A 24,378-nucleotide genomic window follows, 5' to 3' on the forward strand; every position below is an offset into this window, starting at 1 on the left:
CAGATTGTTCATGAACCCGCCCGTGTTCCCGATACTGATGGCCAGTATGCAAGTCTCCTCGACCTCTTTCTCACAAATTGCCCTGAACTGTGTTCAGATTCTGTTCTGTCTCCACTTGGATCTTCCGACCACTCAGTTGTATCAGTTAAGATAAAATGAAATATAATAAGTCCCCAGATGTACCTCTCCATCGTACAGTATATCGATACTCTATGGCTGACTGGGATAGCTTCCACACATTTATATCAGATCTACCTCTGTGTTCCATGTTTAAAAAGGATGTGTCCTCTATAGTATCAGACCTGACAGAATGGCTAATTGTAGGTATAGACCGTTTCATACCCTCAAAAAAATTCCAGCAAAAACCCAACAGCCAGCTGTGGTTCTCTATGGAATGTGCTGCTGCCACTGCACATAGAAATCACTTTTTCCATTACTTCCAATGTAATAGATGTATGAAAACTAAAGCCGCTTTCAGAACTGCCAGCAACCACTGTAAAAATGTAATAAAGAATGCAAGGGAGTTGTATGCTCAGTCTGTCAAGTCCAAAGTAGCTGAGCAGCGGCTTGGTTCCCACCAGTTTTGGCAAATAGCAAATAGAATCCTGAACAGAAGCGTGTGCTCTATCCCAACTCTCATAAATGAACCTGAGGTAATCTCGTCCGCATCAAACAAAGCCAAACTCTTTGCCAAGAACTTTGCAGCTAATTCTAACCTTTGCGACCAAGGCTGCCAACCTCCAGTATTTCCTCCTGTATCAGAAAACATGCTATGTGATATACAAATATCTGTACGTGATGTTGCCAAGCTAATCAAAAACCTTGATTCCAGTAAAGCAACCGGCCCTGACGGTATTCCAATTATAGTACTCAAAAGACTTCAACCAGAACTTGCGCCCATCCTTACAAAACTGTTTAAACGTTGTCTTAAGGAGAATTGCTTCCCGTCACCCTGGAAAATCTCATCAGTATGCCCCGTATTTAAGAATTCAGGGATCGCTCATATCCCTCACAGTACAGGCCAATAAGTCTCCTGTGCGTCATGAGTAAGTTGCTGGAATCTGTGTTAAATAGAGGAGTAATCAACCATTTTAGCAAAAATAATGTTCTTAGTGATATGCAATATGGTTTCCGTTCTGCTAGATCTACAGCAGATGTGCTTACAGTTATATCTCATAGAATTAGTGAATGTCTCTAGGCTACCTTTCTAGGGCAATTGCTCTTGACATATCAAAGGCCTTTGATAGAGTATGGCATAAAGGTTTACTTCACAAGATCTCCAGCTACGGTATAGCTGGAAATGTCTTCTCAATTATTAAATCATTTCTCTCTGATAAGTTCATAAGAGTAGTGGTTGATGGGCAGAAATCAGAAGCTCTTAGTATTAATGCTGGAATCCCTCAGGTGTCCATCCTGGGCTATATAATGATCTATATTAATGATCTTCCAAATCACATCCTTACATCATTCGTAGACATCTATGCTGATGACACTACTATCTATGGTAGTACATCTAAGACTGTAAACGACCAAGTTCTATCTGATTCTCTCTTCTCGAGCAAGTGGTACAATGGGGAAAGAGGTGGATTGTTACTTTTAATGCATCTAAAACCAAGCTTTTATCTTTACATCATCAACGTTCTGATCTGGCATCAATTGAAATGAATGGCTCTCATCTTGGGGAGGCCTCATGTTTTGACAAGCTTCTGGGCTTGACCTTTACACCTGATCTTAAATGGAACACATACATTAAATCCGTTGCCAAGGCTGCTGGAAAGATGGTGGGATCCTTCTATCGATCCAGTAGATATCTCACTGCTTATGCAATTCTCTAATCTATACAAGAGCCAAGTACGTCCAAGGATGGAGTACTGTTGCCACATCTGGGCAGGAGCTGTTAGAATGGACTTATCCTGCCTTGATAGAGTTCAAAATAGACTTTGTAGCCTTGTGGGGGATGTCCTTTTTTCTTTGCTGCAACCTCTTTCTCACAGAAGAGATGTTGCAAGTTTGTCTCTGCTTTATCGTTATTTTCATGGCAGGTACTCGGCTGAGCTCCATTCTATGGTCCCCCTCGCCAAACTTTCACAAGAAACACCCGTCTAGCAGAAAGCACTATCACTAGTTTCCCCCACTCTTTATCTGTGCATAAACCTAAGCGTAGATTCCATGAACAAAGCTTTTTTTTTAGAACTGCACACCTATGGAAATGTCTTCCGTTTTTCTGCTTTCCAGCTGACTACAATATGGTTTTCTTCAAGTCTAACGTAAACAAGTTTTTGATGAGCCGTTCCATATAAGTTAATAAATTACCGAATCTCCATTACTAACGGTTACTATATTGTCCAATGTCTACTGTACACTCTTTAACGCTTATCCTCGAGTGGCCTCTTGACCTTGATAAGTGGTGATGCCTATGTAAAAAATAAAAGAAAAAAAGTTTACCAAAATATATAACATATTAACTTAAATAAACATAGTTATTTAAAAAAAAATATGCGATAAAAAAATAAGTAATAAAAAATAAGTAAGCAATTTTGGAGAAAAGCGGAGGTATTGTTTCCATTTTGTGCTTCCATACCTCAATTGATCTATGCGAGCACTCTCTAGCAACGTGTTCGAAAGTTAAGCTACTGTGTTATGCCCAATTACTAAAAAAAAATGTCCAGCCTGAAATTTAATCATAATTATATTAAACTAAAAACAAGTCCAAAGCTATTTCTAGTTGAAATTTAAAAAAAAAAACACAGATGTAAATGCATATACTATGCACTGGGCAGGCGAGAGAAATTAGGGCAGTAGCCCTTGGGGTAAGGTATAACCTGAAGGTTTTCTTGTGAAAATTTAATTGTACAGTATTACTGGACAAATACTGAATATAATCGGAGCCGCCTTCGACAAGAGAAACGTCCAGATTGTCCTTGATAGCCATACATCCAAACAATAGGACATTGATACAGGTGTGCTCCAGGGGGTGATCCTTAGACCTTTATTGTTTCTGATATTCATAAATTACCTCCCTGATGAAACTGTCTGGGTATATTTGTTGATGACACCACACTATACTAGACATGAGAGAAAAATGAATGTGTATATATTTAAAGCAATGTTTAAAACCTTAGAAAATCATAAGGTGGAATGGAGATGTAAATGAATGATAACATTACATGCTACAAAGACAAAACTCCTTTGTTTCAACAATCACATAGAACCTTTCTAGCCACTGATTGCTGTTTACCTCTACAAGGCCACCATTCACCCATACATGGAGTACTGTTGTCACATTTGGGCTGGTGCATATACTACTAGTCTCTCACTCCTGGACAGGGTTCAAAGAGTCACCAACCTGATAGGTCTTGAACTGTCATCTAAGCTTCAGCCTCTGTCCCATCAACGAAATGTTGCATCCCTCTTCCTGTTCTACAAGTATTTTAATGGTGGCTCCGACAAACTACAAGCACTTGTACTTTCTTGATGTAAATACCCTCCGACAAACCCAACAAGCACCAAAATCTCACCCCTACACAGTAGAGATCCCTAGATGTAAGAAAACCTTCTACTCTAATAGTTTCTTCCCCAGAGTTGCTAGATTTTGGAACTCCCTTCCAAGTTCCTACTTCCCCAACTGTACTGACATGCAGAAGTTCAAGTGCAATGTGAACAGACATCTTGCTGTTCAACTTCTTACATAGTATCCCTGCAACTTATGGCCTCAATATTAGCCCCTACAGCAAAGTGGCACTGTGCCTTGTTTGGGGTGAAAATGGAATTAAAAAAAAAAAAAAATAACACTAGCTGAAAGTTCATGATTCAAACTACTCACCCCTAACATTCACAGACAACATGGATTGGAACAAATACATAGAAAACATTGCCAAGGCTGCTGCAAAGGAAGTGGGTTCAATCTATTGTGCTAGAAAAATACTCACACCTAATAGTATCTGATATCTCTATAAAACTACATAGAATATTGTTCCCACATCTGGGTCGGTGCATCAACCACTAGTCTTTTGGACAGGATCCTAAAAAGAGTCCAAGCTAATATAGGTCCTGCACTGTCAACCAAGCTCCAGTCCCATCGCTGCGATATTACATCCCTGTGTTAGTTTGGCAAGTATGTTAATGGAATGTGCAGTGAACAACACATTGCACTAGTGCTCTTTCAGCATATATACCACCCGCTAATCCGACAAGCAGCAAATTCACATGCTTTCTCTGTAGAGATGTCCCAATGCCAGAGAACCTGCTACTCTGAAAGTTTCTTTCCTCAAACTGATAGACTTTGGAATTCTCTCCCTGTATCTGGCTTCCCAATTGGTACTAATATGCAGAAATTTAAGTGTAATGTGAACAGACATCTCACTGTCCAACACCCTACTTAGAGATGGCCTATTCATGGCATCCTTGATTGGCATACCAGCATTAATGTGATGTACAAAATACAGCCTTTCCATAGTGTTTTTTTTTTAAATTTATTTCCCTCACACGATGGGAAGATGTGATACAAGGGTCTGAAAAAGAGATTCAAGAACCAAGCACTCCAGACAAGAAGCATTCTGGTCTGCAAAAAAATGGTTGGGTAGTCTCAGTGGCATTCCTCAGCAGGCGCACCTGAGGCGATTAGCAATAAACTAATATTTTCTCAGAAAGAAGGCAAAGCCTGGGAGGTAGACCTCCTAGAACTGCACAGGACCAGCAGCATACCACAGTCAATTTTTTAAATGGTCAAGACTGTTGGTTTTGGCGCAGAGAGAAAAAAATTTGCTTTTACAAGGTTAACCTGTTAATATTTATGGGCATAGACAGAGGACGGTAGATCTAGAGGAGTAAACCTTAAACAAGACACCCTCTATTCTTTAAGCTTATTATTGATATTCAGCTGATCAGCAATAAATGAACCCTTTCTCAAAAAGAGAAGGTAAAGCCTAGGAATGAAAAGAACCATACTTCAACCTGATAGAAATGAATAACCATCCATACATGATGAAGCTCAAAATTCTTAAGCTTAGCCTGTCAATATTCAGGGGCATAGACAAAAGACAGCAGATCTACAAGAGTAAACCATGAACAAAAATCCCTCTATTCTTTAAAGGTGATTGTAATTTATGTGACAACTATCAACAAATGGATGCTTTGGAAGAGAGCTTTGCTGAAAATCAGTCTTGAAGACCTTTAAAGTGTACAAGTTTGGAGAGTCATATACTTATCTAACTCTGAAGATGCAAGTACTTCAGTATAATTTGCTAATCTACACACGTAACAACACAATAAAATTACTGATCCGTGATAAGTGGTAGAACTTTGTTCTTCATCATATTATAAAGTTTTCTTGAGTATACACATAATTTAACTAATCTAATTCTATAGTCTGTATCAGTATCCATTAGACCAATCTCATACCTCCAAAAAGATCTTTATGATAAAACCTTACTTACCAGATCCTGTAGAATTAGACATGTTGTCATTCTTTTTGTCATTTAGTTCTTCATCTTCGGGAACTTCATTTAGGTCCTGGCTCTGGAGCTGAGCCTCACCAGACTCTCCCCCACTAAGATAGTCATCCACTCCAGCACTATCAACAGACGTTTTTGTCACAATTATACCGCGATCACAATCCAAGCTGCCATCTTGGGTCAGCTTGGAAGCATCGGTGCTTTCTGAATCACCGGCAAAATCCAGCTTGGAATGATCTGGGAGAGATCCGGGTCGAGCTATGGAATCACCAAGACCATCATCAGGGCTGCTATCAGGAACATTGTTACCCTCACTGTCACAATGCTCAGCATTGTCAACTTCGGTTTGAGTATCTTGGTCTGCTTTTGGAGCATAGTTGTAAATTTCACGGCTGCTCCATTTGCGCTCAGCAGTTGGTGTCGTACCTGCCGTAGAACTCTCTTCGGGGAGCGTTTCAGGGTGAGATGAATCTTCAGAATCAAAACTGGTTGAAATGAAGACATCGTTGCTGAGGCTGGAATCTTTGCGAACCAAGGGAATGTGACCATTGCTTTCTGAGGACAGTTTGGCCAGATTGGCTGCCATTATTTCTTTGTCCCTTTGTCGGACAATAGCCTCAACGGCCAGCCACTCTGACATTGTCTGCTCATAAGCAGTGTGAACAGCAATGTCTGCTGATTGTCGGTCTTCTTCACTCCCACTAAATCCATAGTGACCTAACAAATATGGCCAGACCTGCAATTAGAAAATGTCAATTTAAATTTGAAAATTAATAAAACATAAATTAATCAAATAATAATTTTAACAATAAGTATAAGACATCAATTGATATTGCCCATATTTCAATTTCCTTGAAGTATTTTAAAGGGTTTCTATTATTATTAGTTTGCAGATTTTTACACCTATACAGAAAAATAAATAAAATTTTAGTTGTAAGGTATATGATACTTAGCATATTTAATACAGCATGATCACATTGACACACTGGTTCTCATTAGATCACCAAAGTTAAGCGACAATGAACCTGGTCAACACCAGATGGGTGACCATTTGGGAATAGCAGGCTCTGTATGTAGAAACATGTTAACACCACCCTACAAGAACTGCAAAAACATAACGTTGTCATCTCCCTTGATAGGGATATATATGCAACTGGGAGCTGCTTTTGAACTTGATATTCCCTAAACATTTCCTTCCTTAGAGGAAGTCAGTTCAACCCACCTAGGATGAATGCCATTTTCATATATATATATATATTCAATTTTCATCCCAAACAAGGCACAGTGCCACTTTGAAGTAGAGGGATACTATCAGGGACATAAGTTGTAAGGACATTATGAAGGGAGACGAGCAGCAAGATATCTGTTCACATTACACTTGAACTTCTGCATGTCAGTACAGTTGGGAAAGCAGAATCGTGGAAGAGAGTTCCAAAGTCTAGCAGTTCTGGGGAAGAAACCATTAGAGTAGAAGGCTTTCTTACATTTGTGTAGGGGTGGGATTTAGCTGTTTGTTGAGGGTATTTACGTCAAGGGGGTACAAGTGCTTGTAGTTTGTCAGAGCATTTACCATTGTAGAAAAGGCAGAGGAATGCAACATTTCGTCGATGGCACAGAGACTAAAGCTTAGATGACAATTTATGGCCTACCAGGTTGGCGACTCTTTTATATATATATTTTTCAATTTAAAATATAAGTTATCTCCCTTACAATATTTGAGTCATGTTTAGACATGAAGACATGATATACAGAGGATGTGACGTGATCTATTTTTACATTGAAATTCAAAAGTTTCCAGATTTTACCCATTTCTTTCCATGGCAATTTCTATTTGAATAAAAATATTTCGTAGCAATTATTTCATAGTAGCAGAACTCGCGGAAATTCCACAGAATGAGAAATATGTTTAATCAACGAATATGTTTTGATAAAGCTGATAATTTTCTGGATAGTGCAAAAAATTAGGTTTCTTTTTTTACAGAAAAATCACACAACAAATATGAGTTTAACATTTTTATAAAAATAATGTTTATTGTATTTTAAATATAAAACTGATCCAAATGATATAAATTAATAAGGACTAATAAATATTCAGAAAGTAATATTGTGCTATGATCATATATTATGAGATTTGAAAACAAGGTCATGTCAAAGGGAGATCACTCTCATACTCCTGTCCAAGGTAGATTAGCCTTTTTAAAGCCAAATTTTGCAAATTTGACCTTTTTTTTAAAGCAGTTTTGCTTTCAAAAATTGTATTTGAACTTTTTCAAAATTTGGCTTCAATTTAGGCTGATTTTCAGATTATTTTACAAAAATATTTACTTGATGATTAGGGTTGCATAATAATGAGTTTTGACTGTATCTAATTAATGAAAGCATATCATATGGACTAACTAAGAAAGGACAAGCAGAATATTATACAGATTATTAAATCTATATTATCAAAGGTTCTTGCTAACATAAAAATTTGTAATTGATATTAGCTGCAGAGAAGAAAAAGGTCTTCTCTGTGAGAAATTATCTGAGCAAGAAGTTAAAACGGAGTGCCTTTTTAACAACATGAGACAACACTAAAGAAAACAAAATGGCTATTCAGAATGAATTTGTGATATTTTAGGATGAGAGTTATTTAGGTGTTTAGTCGAAAGTCTGGTTGACTCAATTTTATATATATCTTCTACTTATATATAAAAGTGTGTGTGTGAGTTTGTTCCCTACGGACTCCAAAACAGCTTGACTGATTTAAAAAAAAAATTCACACAAATGTGTGACCTTGAACGTGACCTTACACGACCTTGAACCTCTGATCGCGGCCCAGTTATGATCTTAACCCTGGGTCGATGCCCAATTATGACTACTAGTCACCGTCAAGGTGCGAGTCCTCGTCAAGGCGTTGGAGGACTCTTCTCGGTTGCATGGTCCTCAAGGCCTGTTCTTGATCGTCTAGTTGGTCGTCCTGTTGACTGGGTGTTCGTTGACGGGAACGGGGTCACAAGTGGCAAGTAAAAAAAATTAAAATTACATGGAACAACAGCACATCAGCAAACAAACTCCGGAGGTTGGTTGATATATAATGTATTTAGGAAATTCATAAATGATTATCTACAGACGTATATACAATTGAAGATTAAATGGAAGCAAGCAATTAGATTTGTGAATGAGCTTCTTGTTGTTGAAATACTCGGTCGGAGTCGCGGACCGTTGTAATTATCACTAAGGTGTTCTGGCTGGTCTCTTCCTAGGTCCTCTGAATTCTATTAAGTTGCAAATTGAGCTCTCTGGCGACCAGCGAGGGGGAGAGAGAAGTTGGGTGGCTGGAGTCCTCTACCAAGACCTTATCTCTGTCTCTCCAGGGATCTCTCTCTGTCTTCTCTCTTCTTCTAACTCTTCTATCTCTCTCTCTGATTAAATCGAGTTTTACAGATCTTATATAGTAAAACCCTTGAATAATGACGATGCCTACGTTCGTCTTCGACCAATCAAATTGATTGATAACAATCCACCTGATTCCTTCTCATTGGTCAATTTGGCCTGTGGCAGGTATTATTTTTCCGCCCCCAATTTCCAAGATCAAATTGACTCCTCCCCAACTTGTCTGACCCCGCCTTTTTTATAATGGTTTTTTCCATATTATCAACTGATAATCAGAGGAAATATTATTGTTTAGCTTGTAATAGATCACCAGCTTTCATCTATTTAAAAATATCCGTTTGATATTCTTTCCCCTTTGAATTTATTTGTTTTGTAAAAACATCCGTGTGATTTTTAAAAAATATTCTTTACATGTCAGAATTCCCCTTTAGCGCCCAAAACAATTTGCCAAAAGACATTTTTAGATAAGTCATATTGAAAAACAATCCATGTCGAACCTTGGGCTGACATCATGAATTCTTTTATCAGGCCCGATCTGTTTTGTGTGTGTGTGTGTGTGCGTGTTTCTCAGATCAAAAACGATCCGACATTTCACCTGTCAACCAACACATTTCCAAGCCGACTGACATTTCAAAGCTCTGATTCGGAATATTTTGTGTTTGGCTCGTTTAGTTCAAACGCGGCGTATTTTGGTTAAAAAATGTTTTAAGTAATCTTTCGCTTTGAAGTTTAGCAGGCGATTTCTATTTTTATCCCCCGACCGTATGGTATCTCAACAACAAGATTTTGATACATAAAAATATTAACTAAAAAAAATTATTTCTTTTCTGTAACCGGTGTTCGCCCGGGATTGATTATCACATTTAACAAAAAACGTCACATCGACCCTACTGATCTGATGTGGTCCCTCTTTAGTGTTACAAATGTACTTTATGTATCTGAGAGGATCCTTAGATAGGTTTTCTATCAGAATGTCTCTGATAAGTATCAAAAATCGATGATCGAAAAAATCCAATTTCACCAATTTTGATGACAATAAAGGTATGATGCGGAACATTTGTTAATCCTCAATCTCAGACAACATCAGGTCTCTCTGCTAGTATATATATATATATATATATATGTGTGTGTGTGTGTGTGTGTGTGTGTGTGTCAGGGGTATATGTTCCGTTATAGAAGCGTTGGTTTAATTTGAATAAAATAAAATACGCATCAGATGCGCTTGAAAGCTAAATTACATTGAAATTGGCTTTCAAACGCACCTGAGGTGTATTTTATTTTTTTCAAATGAAATCAACGCTTCTATCATGGAACTGACATTAATCTTGTGTAGCCAATGCACCATTCCGATATTTCAAAATACAACCAATGAGAGACAACGCACGGATCTTTACTGACTGACTTTTCTTTCTCCAACTTTACAACATGGCAAGAAAGAAAAAAAATTATATACAAATAACTGAGGATGGAGTTTGACTCCGAAATATATTTAAATTATAAATTTCAAAAAAGTAAAATATTTGTTTATTTTTATAATATTGTGTCGTAATTTGGTTTTCAAGTGTACCTGATGAGTATTTGTTTTATCCATATATTTTCCGGGGGGGGGGGGGGTTTACAAAATTTTATAACTGGTAGTTGCAGTGCGCACTATGTTGGGCAAACATCGCAAAGATTAGATTTTCGTTTGAAACAGCATGTGCCTTCAAAGATTCGTTATGCAAATTTTTTACCCTTGGATGTTCTGAGTAACACGTATGGTTCTGCTTTTTGCGACCATTTTATAAATAACCATGCGTGTGCCACGAATTTCAGTGCTGACATGTTTACAATCCTTAGTAAGTCGCACTCTTCCTATCATTTGAAAATTTTAGAGACTCTTTTTATTAAGTCTTTGAGACCTTCTCTTTGCAAGCAAAAAGAAAATCTTCTAGGACTTAATTTAGTCTCTATGTAATTTTTCCCATGTTTATTTCTGATTTTTTTGGGTTTTTTTTTCTAACCCCCCCTCCCCCCGCGATATTCATGACGTTTTTTTGTTTGTTTTAAATCATATTTTCCTCGATTTAGCTTTGATAAGTGAGGAACGAAACCTGGTTAGCTAACCTTTATTTTATTTTTTTAAATTCATTATGCTTTTTTGGTCTGTATTTAGCCATTATATATATATATATATATATATATACTTGGCATACAGTCATTGACAGGTTTATTTGCTAGTTTAAATATAAACTTTGCTTATTTTGTATATCTTTAAAAATAAAAAAGAACATAGCAACAAGATGACAACTTACCTCTTTTCGAATTTCATGAGTAACCCCACCATAATAAACTAAGCGATACAGTTCATCTGGATTAGCAATCTGAAAGAAAAAAAAGAGAAACAAATATTCTTTATATTTCTCATAAACATATGTACAGATGGATTTTTCTCATAAATTTGCATACTTCAGCATTATATATTTATATTTATGCTTCTTTAGACATCTTGTTTGAATTAAAAAATTCATTACAATTTATATTCAAATGTTATAATCTTATTATAATGGAAATTATGTGTCTGTTCATAAAAATACAGCCTATAATCAAAACTATGCCACAATTCTCCCATATCTTTTCATATTTACATGATTTTACTTAAAACATTTGAACTATAAATATATATATACTAGCAAAAGTACCCGTCGTTGACTGGGTTCAAAAACAGCCTACAGAAAATGGACTCTGATTTATGAAAGTAGGATATGTTATGAAAAGGAAGGGTTGTAAAGAGATAGCTTCGTATTCGGGGGTATCAAAACCAAAGCAAAATATGATGAAAGTAAAAATAAAATAGATAAACCCCATAATTTATTATACCATACCTGTTCACACTGAAACACTTATCACAATATTCTGTGGATCTATATTAAAAAACCTTGTTAAACTTTGTGACATATTTCCATTCTATGGATGTCAGGTGCAAACGAACACCCCATAATTGTATTATACCATATTTCTCCAAACTGAAATATAATTATCAAAGTATACTTACGCAGATAGATATGAAAGTCTTTATTAAAGTTTGTGCCTATTTCCATTTTATGGAGGCCAGGCGTGAACGCAGACCCCACAATTTTATTATACCATCCCTATTTAAGTTAAAACATACTTATCAAAGTATTCTTATGTACATCTATATCAAAAACACTTGTAAACGTTTTTTTTTCAATTCCATACTTTGTGGACCAGGCACATATGCAGACCCCACAATTTTAATGAACCATCGTTCTGCAGGATCAAACATATCCATTCCTGTGTCTCGATACAGTTTCTATCATTATATGCAATCAGTTTTTTAAAATAGTCAACCATATAGGAGCCTATTCGTGATCAGACACACACACACAGACATTCAACTTTGATTTACATTGTTAACCTAATTTATCTACTATATTTTAATGTTGAATTCAATTTATATATAGAACAAAAATTTCTAAAATTTTTATTTTAGCTAATTTTATATTTTATAGTTAATCATCAAGAGATAATGTCATATTATATATGCTAACATTTCTACTTCTTCATCATATTTTAATCAATTAATATATACAACAAGGCTAGGTGCTGTATGTACTACGCTGAGTCATAGAAATTTCCAGGTTGGTATCTGGGGGAGCATTAATTCACTGGAAGAGATGCATCCTCAGTCTTCGTTAAGACATACATCTAGGAGAAGGGAACTCTGATGTAAACCCTGCAGTCTACTGTATACTCTGTCCTGTGGCACTCATCTGCACCAACAAAGGTTAGCAGTAATACCAAAAAGTGTGGCTAGTTGTACACAAAGCTTTCACAACTATAAAAACATCTGTGTAGATTTCCGAGCAACTTAGTTGTTGTGGTGGAAGTTCATATATCAACATCGATGGGAGAGTCCATCATCATATACAACAAAATTATGAATATATGGCTGTTTAAGATACTGATTTTTTTTAAATAGATTTTAATTAATTTCTAATTGGTTTTTACAAGAATTTATATAATTTTGTGGATAAATCTTAAAGAAAAGCAACTGTATTACCCATATTTCTTAGTAAAATAGTTCAATTAAGTAAATTTACTATGAAATACCACTGAATAGAAAAAGCAGTGTTATTTTTTTAGTTCAAAACAAAACTAGTGTCTACTCTTGTATAAAAAAAAATGTCTGCCTGTAAACCCTGTACATTGAGGCTTGATAATTGCTCAAAATATACAGATTAGTTGAACATAACATTTTTACACAATTGGTGACATTTACTGGACACGTTTCTGTTTAATTTTTCAGTAATTATCAAAGCTCCAAGTGTACAATGTATGGGGGGGGGGCGGAGTCATGTTTTTTAATTCTAACAGATTCGACACTATTTTTGCTTTGAACCAAAAGAAAACATCAAGAAAATGACACTTTAAAATAAGTTAAAACACAAACTTATCCTGGTAAATAGAAGGAAAACTTATCGGGTTTTTTTTATAAGGAAGTAACCACTTATCAAGGCCCAAAAGTCACTCGAGGATAAGTAGTCATCAAGACAACAGTTGTAATTGTTAGTAGTGTGAGTTTGGTAAAATTTGATTATTTAAGGAAATGGCTCAGCAAAAACTTGTTTACATTGGACTTGAAGATAACCATATTGTAGTCAGCTGGAAATCAGGTCAGTGGAACAATGTTGCCTTTGGTAACACGTATTCATTTTTTCCACTACATTTTTGTTCTGTTGAATGCGGTAGAAAATGCTCTATTTTCCTATAGGTGCATCCAAGCGGCTCTGTTAGTGATGATACAATCATAGTTGTTTGTAATGCAAAGTAATGAATGAAGAAACCGTAAGAATTTTACCTTTCCATCTTGACATATTTCCTGCCACTTCTCAGGGGTAAGTCCCAGACTGGCATTACAAGGGTGGGTAGGTGAAACAATGCTGTGATGAACCAGGCCAGACAGGTGGGTGCGCACAGTCTTTAAATGGCGACAATGGGCTAGCCCTAAAAGAAAGAAGGCACACACACGCACACACATACAGGAAATGATTAATAATAAAGATAATGGGAAAATTTTGTGGAAAAAAAAAAAAAAGACGTGAAATGAATTTTTATTTAATTTAAATTTTTAAATTTTGTTTTAAATAAAATTTATTTTAACAAAGACAATATCCTTTTTTTTGCCTTCGGATGAAGTTTCCAGATATTTTTTTCAAATGGGCACTTTTATTGATAGTACAGAAATGAAACTCTAGTCCCCTTCAAAGTAATCTCCTCCAGCTGCAATGCACTTGCACTGTTCCAACAACTTCTGGAAAGCCCCATGAAAGTCCTCTTGTGTGAGTGTGTCAATGATCCTCGTCACAACCTCTTTCATCTCCTCAATTGTCTCATAACGACAGCCTCTAAGGTTTGCCTTGAGTTTAGGGAATAACCAAAAGTCACAGAGAGCAAGCTCTGGACTATAGGGAGGGTGAGGAACTTTCTTGATGCCCATCTTGGTCAAATAGTCTGTGACAAGGATGGAGTTGTGGACTGGTGCATTCGTGCAAATCTTCTACATCTTCAGTTGCTCATAATTGTGTACAGTTCTCACACTGACATCAAACTGTGCACTTATTGTCTATAGACACACGACGGTCCTTATCCATGAAATTCTTTATTTGGCCAATCAACTTTGGTGTTCTAACTTCCTTACTTCTCCCACACCTCATCATCTCTCACATACTCTCTGCCTTCCTTGAATCTCTTATGCCACTCAAAATCTTATGCTCGATTCATACAAGATTGTCCAAAAGTAGTCTGAAGCATTCCGTAAGTTTCTGTGGCATTTTTTCCAAGTTTAAAACAGAATTTTATTGCATATCGTTCTTCTAAAGTGTCCTCACGTCCAGATAGCATTTTTTAAATTCACCAGCTGTGACAATAAGGCTTTAGTAGGATGTATTCCAATTCCTACCGTAGCTGTTCATTTAAACCTGAAATTATAAAAAATGGTTAGTCATCTCATAAGATGTACAGCAATAACATACTGAATTTTCAAAAGCCTATAACAATTTCAAATGTCTGAACAAAAATAGTCTGGAAACTTATTGAAGGCACCTTTATATCATGCTACATGAAAGCACCTTTATATTACGCTACATGAAAGCACCTTTATAGTATGCTACATGAAAGCACCTTTATAGTATGCTACATCTGTCAAAAATGTATCATAATTGATGAGTGCATCTTCCAAACAGTCATTTCTTTTCTCTGCTATCATCCGACATTTTGGAAGTCTCCTTAGCCATGGATTGAAAAAAAAAATCAATCACTTAATGACAAGTACTTTTTTAATCTTATGACGCATGAAACTGATTCAAAATCTGTTACTAAAGAGGATGGCTGCTTGTCAAGTGGCATCCTAAAAATGTAATTTTGTAATTACAGTAGATTCATATGTTAAGATTATATTCAAAAACAGTTTTTTTTCACTTTGAATGTATTGAATTTCTTTGATGAGAATCTTTAGTTTTTACTGCTAAACTTTACATATTGTGTATTCATAAATTTGGTGTTGTTAGAAAGCTAAATAAAATAAATTATATGTTAAAATGAACTCATAGCACTTGGGCGCCATCGACACACACACACAGGACAAGCAACAAAATTCCACTTCTTCACTGTGGAGGGCTTTTCACTCTCATAGTTTCTTCTCTCAAACTTCTAAACATTGGAATTCCCTCTGCTTCCTGTTTCCTTGACTGTATTAACATGCAGAAGTTTAAATGTAATGTGAACATCTTGCTGCTCAACTCCCCACAGTCCTGTGTTAGACATGATCCCAGATAATAGTCTTTTAAATCCAAGTAGCAATATGCTTTGTTTTGGATGAAAAAGAGTTAAAAAAAAAAAAAAAAAAAAGACTTTAGTAATTTATCAGGCAGCATCATCAGTGATATTTTCCTAGGATCACAAGACGTTTTGGGTTTCTTGAAAATCAGACTTTTCTCAGAATAAATAATTCTTGATTCCTTAGTCTGCAACTACAACAAATTGAATAGATGTGCTGACCTTATATGCAGTTCTGTTATTGTTTGTTTTTAATCTTGTGCCTACATGCACACAGCCACAAAACGTTTCATATAAACATTAATTTAAATATTAAATAAATTTATATAAAATGACTTTCATTTATTCAAAAAATGCAGAATATATATATATATATATATATATATATATATATATATATATATATACTTCAACTTAAAAAAAAAGAAAGAAAATAAAATGTTTTTTATTTGCATCTAAGCAGGTTTTATAAATAGTTTGCCTGTTTATTCTATATTTTTCATATATTTCAAGAGGCTTCTACTGGTTGACACATTTTCAACTTCATATTTGGTGAGTACATGCCTTTCCGGCTTAATAAAAACGAGAGTTCTACATGCATTAACAGTTAGCACGGCCTCGATAACACATGACAATGAACTTTTTACTTAAGAGGCACAAAAACAAAAGAGAAAAAAAAACAAAAAAACTAAGGAACTCTTTGTTCTGATGAGAGATTTTAAATCCGAAATTAATTAATATTTCAACTTAAAAATAAAATAAAATTAATTTTTATTTGCATGTAAATGTGTTTTAAAACAGTTTGTCTGTTTATTGTATATTTTTCATATATATATATATATATATATATATATATATATATATATATATATATATATATATATATATATACGAGCAAACAGTTAATAAAACATGTTAAAAACACTTTGAAATGATTTAAAAACATTTAATCTGAAAAGAAAACACTAGATAAGTGGATAGTCCTTAATCCGCAGAGTTTTGAAGAAATACTTTCCTTCTCATTAGAGGGTATATATATATATATATATATATATATATATATATATATATATATATACACACACACACTTTTGATTATAAAAATATGCATGTATTATAAAATTTTTCCCAATTGGCACAATTAATTAAACTTGACAAAAATCTCTTTACACTTCAGAGCATACATATCAGTAGTGAAGATTGCAAAATGAAATATATATTTATTTTTTCTTTCATAATATTTTATTTTTTCTTACACAGGTTTTGTTGAATGCTGGAAAAGCACCAATCAAATTATCAGAGACAGTTTATATGTTCCTTGGCAAAAACAAACAGTTTATATGTTCCAAAGAACATATAAACTGTCTTTGATGAGTTGTTTGATGTTTTTCTACCATTCAACGAAACATGTGCAAGACAAAATAAAATATTATAAAAAAAGAAATCTATATTTGGTTTTGCAATGTTCACTACTGATTATATATATATATATATATATATATTTACTTCAACACCTGAAGATGATTCGTGGACAAATCAAAAGCACTTGTAACAACAATTATAGAACTTTTATTAATACTTTTGATTTCGATATAAAAAAGATTATACGGAAAATCAAAAAATTAAAAAAGAGAATTGTAAAGCAAAATGTCACTGTTGCATTTAATAATTTTTGCTTGAATACACACACACACACACACACACACACACACATATATATATCTGCATGGATTAAGCATTTTCATTATAATTCCTTGCTTGATTTGGTGGATTAAAGAGGCCAGATCTATTTATGAAATAAAATTCCGATTGTTTGAGATAAATAAACTATTATAATTATAATGCTAATAATAATTTAAAACTGATGCTATCAGTCATACCAGTTATTCTACTTTATATATAGAATACATCTAGATAGATTTCTTCACAATAAAGAACATCTCAACAAAAACCAAAACCTTTCTCTTTAAGAACGACAAGCTATTTACACCCTAAAAAATAACTATGATATCGCAATCAAATCAGCAGACAAAAGACGAGCCATAACCATCATGGACACCGTTAAATATATTGAGGAAGCGGAAACCCAACTCAAAGACACAAATTTTTACAAAACACTCCCGGAAGACCCAACATTCATCTATAAAATAGAACTCATGAATCTTATCAAAAATCTTACTCCTTGTATCTCCAAGATAATTACTTCCCTCATTCCCACAAATCCTAAAGCAGCTAACTTTTACACTTCTTCTAAACTACACAAACTTCACAAATTCATAACAAACACAGACACTACCACCGCTACACCTCAAACTTTGACCCTCAACCCTGACAACATTTATGAACTAGCGAAATCCCTTAACATCTCACCCCCTGGTAGACCCATAATATCAGGTGTTGGCACCCTAACAGAATATATCTTTGGATATATAGATAAAATTCTAACCCCCTTATTACCCAACATCCCTAGCTATATTAACGACACCACACATTTCCTCAACACTATTGGACAAATCGACAATCTTTCACAAGAAATTATTTTTGTCACATTAGACGTATTAGTTCTATACACTAACATCCCTCATGACGAGGGAGTAGAAGCCTGTAGAACATTCCTCCTTCACAATAATTTCCCCAACGACAAAATAGAAGACATTTGTAAGCTCATATACTTCATCCTCACACATAACAATTTTAAATTTAACAATCAAAATTATCTGCAAATAAAAGGAACCGCCATGGCCACTAAAATGGCTCCTAGCTATGTCAACATTTTTATGCATATGCTAGAAACCAAAATCCTTGAAAACTTTCCCCTCAAACCGTCCCATTATTGTCGATACATTGATATTTTTTTCATATGGCCACATGAACTAACAAACCTAAAGAATTTCCACGAATACATCAATAATTCACATAACAATATAAAATTTACCATGGAACACTCATACAACTCCATCCCATTCTTGGACGTCACTATCATATCCCATAACATATATTTCAGACTTATTAGTCCTTTTTCAAGAGAAGACATCGGAAGAGTGTTCTTCATGAGTGCAAACTTTGTCTGGCCGATATATATAAAAAAAAAATCTCGCATTGTTCTTGGCTTTAATTTTACCTTATAATTTTCTTCAACAATGCTTCAAGCAAACGATAACCTACTTATATCCCTCAGTCTCGGCCAGACAAAGTTTGCACTCATGAAGAACACTCTTCCGCTGTCTTCTCTTGAAAAAGGACTAATAAGTCTGAAATATATTGAGATCTATAACACCATTGGATACAACAGAAAAAAAAATTACTGTTGTTTAGAGTTTTACTCTATATATAAAAAAAAAAAAATCTCGCATTGTTCTTGGCTTTAATTTTACCTTATAATTTTCTTCAACAATGCTTCAAGCAAACGATAACCTACTTATATATATATATATATATATATATATATATGCACACACATAGCCATGGCCGAAATTATAGAGCACCTAAAAAAATTGAGATAATAGTTTAAACTTCCATATTTAAAGGTTAAGAAGTGCAGAGAACAACTGAGAGCAAATATAAAATATTTAACAATAAATTGTAGTTTTATTTTGCTTTAAAGCCTCTTTCAAGAGTTTTAGCTGAGTTTCATACTAAATTCATTCCAATATTCAAAATGATTCATTGTCATACTAAAGGGTGTTTCTTATTTTTTTTAGGTAATATTTGATTCCTACCAGTGCTATAATAATTGAAAATGCCTCCAAAGAAACAGCTTTCAGGGATTAAAAGGGAACAAATTGGTGAAGGATATTCTCAGGTAGAAATTGCCAGGAAAATGGAATGTTCAAGAAAGTGAGTTCAAACAACAATTAAGAGGTACAAGAAAAAAAGTATAATAAAAACAAAAAAGGACAAGGCTGTAAAAAGTCTACAACTTAGAGAGGATGCAAACAGAAACATATCAGCTTGAACAGCGAGAAGAAGGTTATTAGAAGTGGGATTAAAAGGATGCAAAGCAAAGAAGGAGCCATACTTGTCTCAGGCCAACAAGAAAAAAGCAACTAAAATTCGCACAAAACCATGAAAATCGGACACCTGATGATTGGGCCACAATTGTTTGGTCTGACAAAAGAAACTTGAAGGTAAGTTAACAGCTTCTATTTTCTAAACTTTGGAAGGAACAATTGAAATTATTATGTGAATACGCATCCATAACATTTATTCAAAAATTGTAACAAATTCTTTTGTTTTTCATCAGAGTTTTGGCACCCCTGGAACAGTTTATGTTCATCATAGAGAAGGAGAAGCATTTTATCCTCATTATATGGTTCCAAATGTCAAATTTGTAGAAGGAAGGGTAATGGTTTGGGGCTGCATGGCTTCGTTAGGCACTGGAATGTTGTACACATGTGAGGGCAGAATAAACTCCATAATTTATACTAACATGCTGAACGAGATTTACCAAACCTCTTTTATATATTATATAACATTCCAAGTGATGTAATCTTACAAGACAATTATCCATGCTATATGTCAAAAGTTTCGATGGGTTGGTTTGAGAAAAAAGGGATTACAGTGATGAACTGGCCCCTCAATCCTCAGACCTAAATCCCATTGAAACTTCCATCTAGGAAAAGGAGTGAAAATGCACAAATGTTCATCAAAAAAAAGTTAGAAATCAAACTTCATGAAGAAAATAGATCCTACCACCTGCAACAACTTAGCTAATAATATGCAAAAACAAATAAAAGCTGTTATAAATGCAAAAAGAGGACATACCAAATATTTATTGTTGTAGAATAGATTTATTAATTAATATTTATTCTTAACCTTGATTTATTAATTAATTAATATTAATTCTTAACCTTGATTTATTAATTAATTAATATTAATTAATTCTTAACCTTAATATCAATTCTTAACCTTGATTTATTAATTAATATTAATTAATTCTTAACCTTAATATTAATTAATTCTTAACCTTGAAATCTATGAGTTTGAATCATGACTTCGGTTTTTCATTGGCCAAGGTTGCATATATATATATATATATATATATATATATATATATATATATATATATATAAAAAAATAAATAAATGGACTCTCCCATCGATTTCAACGTATGAGGTTCCGCCACAACAACTAAATTTTTCGGAAATCTACCCAAATATCTCTTTCTCTCTCTCCCTATATATATATACTAGCATGGGTGCCCGGCGTTGCCCGAGTATTTAGAAGTGTATGTTGAGCAAAAAAGAAAAAGCAGTCAATTTTTTTTTAATTTGACCCCTATTATGACCCCTTAAAATTTATAGTTTTGGGCTCAAATCACTTTATTAAGTTAGATCCAGGTTCAAGGAACCTATATCTAAAATTTCAAGTGTCTAGACCCAAAATTGTCGGAGGAGTTTGGTAGAGTTCTTAAAGGTCAAATCGTTGAAATTTGACCCCTTAACAGCCAAATTTCTGGCTGACACCCGTCACAACGATTTTCCCAAATCTCAGTACCCGGTATTTCAAATTTCGAGTCTATAGACTAAAAATTGACAGAGTTATTGCGTAGGGAAATGTAGACAGACAGACAGACTTTTATATATATATATATATATATATATATAAGTTATGGTAAATTTCGCATAAACCTATACTTTTAGACTATGCAGATTCTCTAACCTTTCTGCATAATAATATTGTTACTACTAATGATGATGATGATAAGTTATACTTACATCCATAAAATGCTCTTGATATGATTTGATTCTTCATTGTGTCACACAGCTGTTTTATTGTGGCTCTGCTTGGAAAGAGATGACAAACAAACGATTCAATATGTCAACACAAGAAATCAATTCAAGTTTTATAAAAAGAACAAAATTAAATATTATTAAAATAATTATTTAAAAATGATTTAAAATAAAACGTTGGTATCTATAACAAAAAATCTATCTTGGGAGAAAATCAAGAAACTATTTTAGGCTCAATGATGACAGATGTGCAATAAAGTGAAAGAGAGAGATGAAAGAGAGAGAGAGAGATGAAAGAGAGAGAGATGAAAGAGAGAGAGATGAAAGAGAGAGAGATGAAAGAGAGAGAGATGAAAGAGATGAAAGAGAGAGAGAGATGAAAGAGAGAGAGAGATGAAAGAGAGAGAGAGATGAAAGAGAGAGAGAGATGAAAGAGAGAGAGAGATGAAAGAGAGAGATGAAAGAGATGAAAGAGAGAGATGAAAGAGATGAAAGAGAGAGATATGAAAGAGATGAAAGAGATGAAAGAGAGAGAGAGAGATGAAAGAGAGAGATGAAAGATGAAAGAGAGAGAAAGATGAAAGAGAGAGAAAGATGAAAGAGATGAAAGAGATGAAATAGAGAGAGATGAAAGAGAGAGATGAAAGATAGGGGAAGATAAAAGAGAGGGGGAGATAAAAAAAGAGACGGATTGATAAAAGAGACGGAGAGATATAGACAGAGAGAGAGAGAGAGAGAGGGAGAAAGGGAGCTGAAAGGGGTGGGAGAGCTGAAAGGAGGAGGGAGAGAGAGAGTTGAAAGGGGGAGGGAGAGAGAGAGCTGAAAGGGGGAGGGAGAGAGAAAGCTGAAAAGAGGGAGGGAGAGAGAGAGAAAGCTGAAAAGGGGGGGAGAGAGAGAGAGAAAGCTGAAACGGGGGAGAGCGAGAGAAAGCTGAAACGGGGGAGAGAGAGAAAAAGCTTAAAAGGGGGAGAGAGAGAGAAAGCTGAAAAAGGGGAGAGAGAGAGAAAGCTGAAAAAGGTGAGGGAGAGAGAGAGAGAAAGCTGAAAAAGGGGAGGGAGAGAGAGAGAAAAAGCTGAAAAAGGTGAGAGAGAGAGAGAGAGAAAGCTAAAAAGGGGAGGGAGAGAGAGAGAGAAAGCTGAAAAGGGGAGGGAGAGAGAGAGAGAGAGAAAGCTGAAAAGGGGAGGGAGAGAGAAAGAGAAAGCTGAAAAGGGGAGGGAGAGAGAAAGAGAAAGCTGAAAGGGGGAGGGAGAGAGAAAGAGAAAGCTGAAAGGGGGAGGGAGAGAGAAAGAGAAAGCTGAAAGGGGGAGGGAGAGAGAGAGAGCTAAAAGGGTAGAGGGAGAGAGAGAGAGAGCTAAAAGGGTAGAGGGAGAGAGAGAGCTAAAAGGGTAGAGGGAGAGAGAGAGAGAGCTAAAAGGGTAGAGGGAGAGAGAGAGAGCTAAAAGGGTAGAGGGAGAGAGAGAGAGCTAAAAGGGTAGAGGGTAAGAGAGAGAGAGATAAAAGGGTAAAGGGAGAGAGAGAGAGCTAAAAGGGTAGAGGGAGAGAGAGAGAGCTGAAAGGGTAGAGGGAGAGAGAGAGGGCTGAAAGGGTAGAGGGAGAGAGAGAGCTGAGAGGGAGAGAGGGAGAGAGAGAGCTGAAAGCGGACAGGAAGAGAGAGAGCTGAAAAGGGAGAGGGAGAGAGAGGGCTGAAAAGGGAGAGGGAGAGAGAGAGCTGAAAGGGGAGAGGCAGAGAGAGAGCTGAAAGGGGAGAGGCAGAGAGAGAGCTGAAAGGGGAGAGGCAGAGAGAGAGCTGAAAGGGGAGAGGCAGAGAGAGAGCTGAAAGGGGAGAGGCAGAGAGAGAGAGAGAGCTGAAAGGGGAGAGGCAGAGAGAGAGAGAGCTGACAGGGGAGAGGCAGAGAGAGAGCTGAAAGGGGAGAGGCAGAGAGAGAGAGAGCTGAAAGGGGAGAGGCAGAGAGAGAGAGGGGAGAGGCAGAGAGAGAGAGCTGAAAGGGGAGAGGCAGAGAGAGAGAGCTGAAAGGGGAGAGGGAGAGAGAGAGCTGAAAGGGGAGAGGGAGAGAGAGAGCTGAAAGGGGAGAGGGAGAGAGAGAGCTGAAAGGGGAGAGGCAGAGAGAGAGAGCTGAAAGGGAGAGAGAGCTGAAAGAGGAGTAGGGGGAGAGAGAGACCTGAAAGGGGAGTAGGGGGAGAGAGAGAGCTGAAAGGGGAGAGGGAGAGAGAGAGCTGAAAGGGGAGAGGGAGAGAGAGAGATCTGAAAGGGAGAGATAGCTGAAAGGGGAGTAGGGAGAGAGAGATAGCTGAAAGGGGAGTAGGGAGAGAGAGAGACCTGAAAGGGGAGTAGGGAGAGAGAGAGACCTGAAAGGGGAGTAGGGAGAGAGAGAGACCTGAAAGGGGAGTAGGGAGAGAGAGAGACCTGAAAGGGGAGTAGGGAGAGAGAGAGACCTGAAAGGGGAGAGGGAGTGAGAGAGAGCTGAAAGGGGAGAGGGAGTGAGAGAGAGCTGAAAGGGGAGAGGGAGTGAGAGAGAGCTGAAAGGGGAGAGGGAGTGAGAGAGAGCTGAAAGGGGAGAGGGAGCGAGAAAGAGAGCTGAAAGGGGGGAGGGAGCGAGAAAGAGAGCTGAAAGGGGAGAGGGAGCGAGAAAGAGAGCTGAAAGGGGAGAGGGAGCGAGAGAGAGAGCTGAAAGGGGAGAGGGAGCGAGAGAGAGAGCTGAAAGGGGAGAGGGAGCGAGAGAGAGAGCTGAAAGGGGAGAGGGAGCGAGAGAGAGAGCTGAAAGGGGAGAGGGAGCGAGAGAGAGAGCTGAAAGGGGAGAGGGAGCGAGAGAGAGAGCTGAAAGGGGAGAGGGAGCGAGAGAGAGAGCTGAAAGGGGAGAGGGAGAGAGAGAACTGAAAGGGGAGAGAGAGAGAGAGAGATGAAAGGGGAGAGGGAGAGAGAGAACTGAAAGGGGAGAGGGAGAGAGAGAACTGAAAGGGGAGAGGGAGAGAGAGAACTGAAA

At 36.3% G+C, this 24,378-nt stretch overlaps 1 protein-coding gene across 4 annotated transcripts in view; it reads right to left on the reverse strand.

The window, feature by feature from the left end:
* LOC145278208 (small G protein signaling modulator 1-like) overlaps positions 1–24,378 on the reverse strand; it is a 359,099-nt gene that overhangs the window by 40,580 nt on the left and 294,141 nt on the right. For 2 of the 4 annotated variants that reach the window (XM_080130507.1, XM_080130500.1), the window contains 4 exons: positions 21,383–21,447; positions 13,690–13,835; positions 11,123–11,191; positions 5,436–6,189 (listed from right to left, as the gene is read on the reverse strand). In XM_080130507.1, the coding sequence (XP_079986633.1) occupies positions 5,436–6,189; positions 11,123–11,191; positions 13,690–13,835; positions 21,383–21,447 (1,034 nt within the window). Of the gene's footprint in view, positions 1–5,435; positions 6,190–11,122; positions 11,192–13,689; positions 13,836–21,382; positions 21,451–24,378 lie in introns of all 4 variants that reach the window. The other 2 variants (XM_080130503.1, XM_080130496.1) reach the window with 1 other exon arrangement.

This window comes from Euprymna scolopes, chromosome 1 (assembly GCF_053919585.1).
Source record: "Euprymna scolopes isolate OS-2025 chromosome 1, ASM5391958v1, whole genome shotgun sequence".
In the NCBI taxonomy this organism is placed as follows: domain Eukaryota; kingdom Metazoa; phylum Mollusca; class Cephalopoda; order Sepiida; family Sepiolidae; genus Euprymna; species Euprymna scolopes.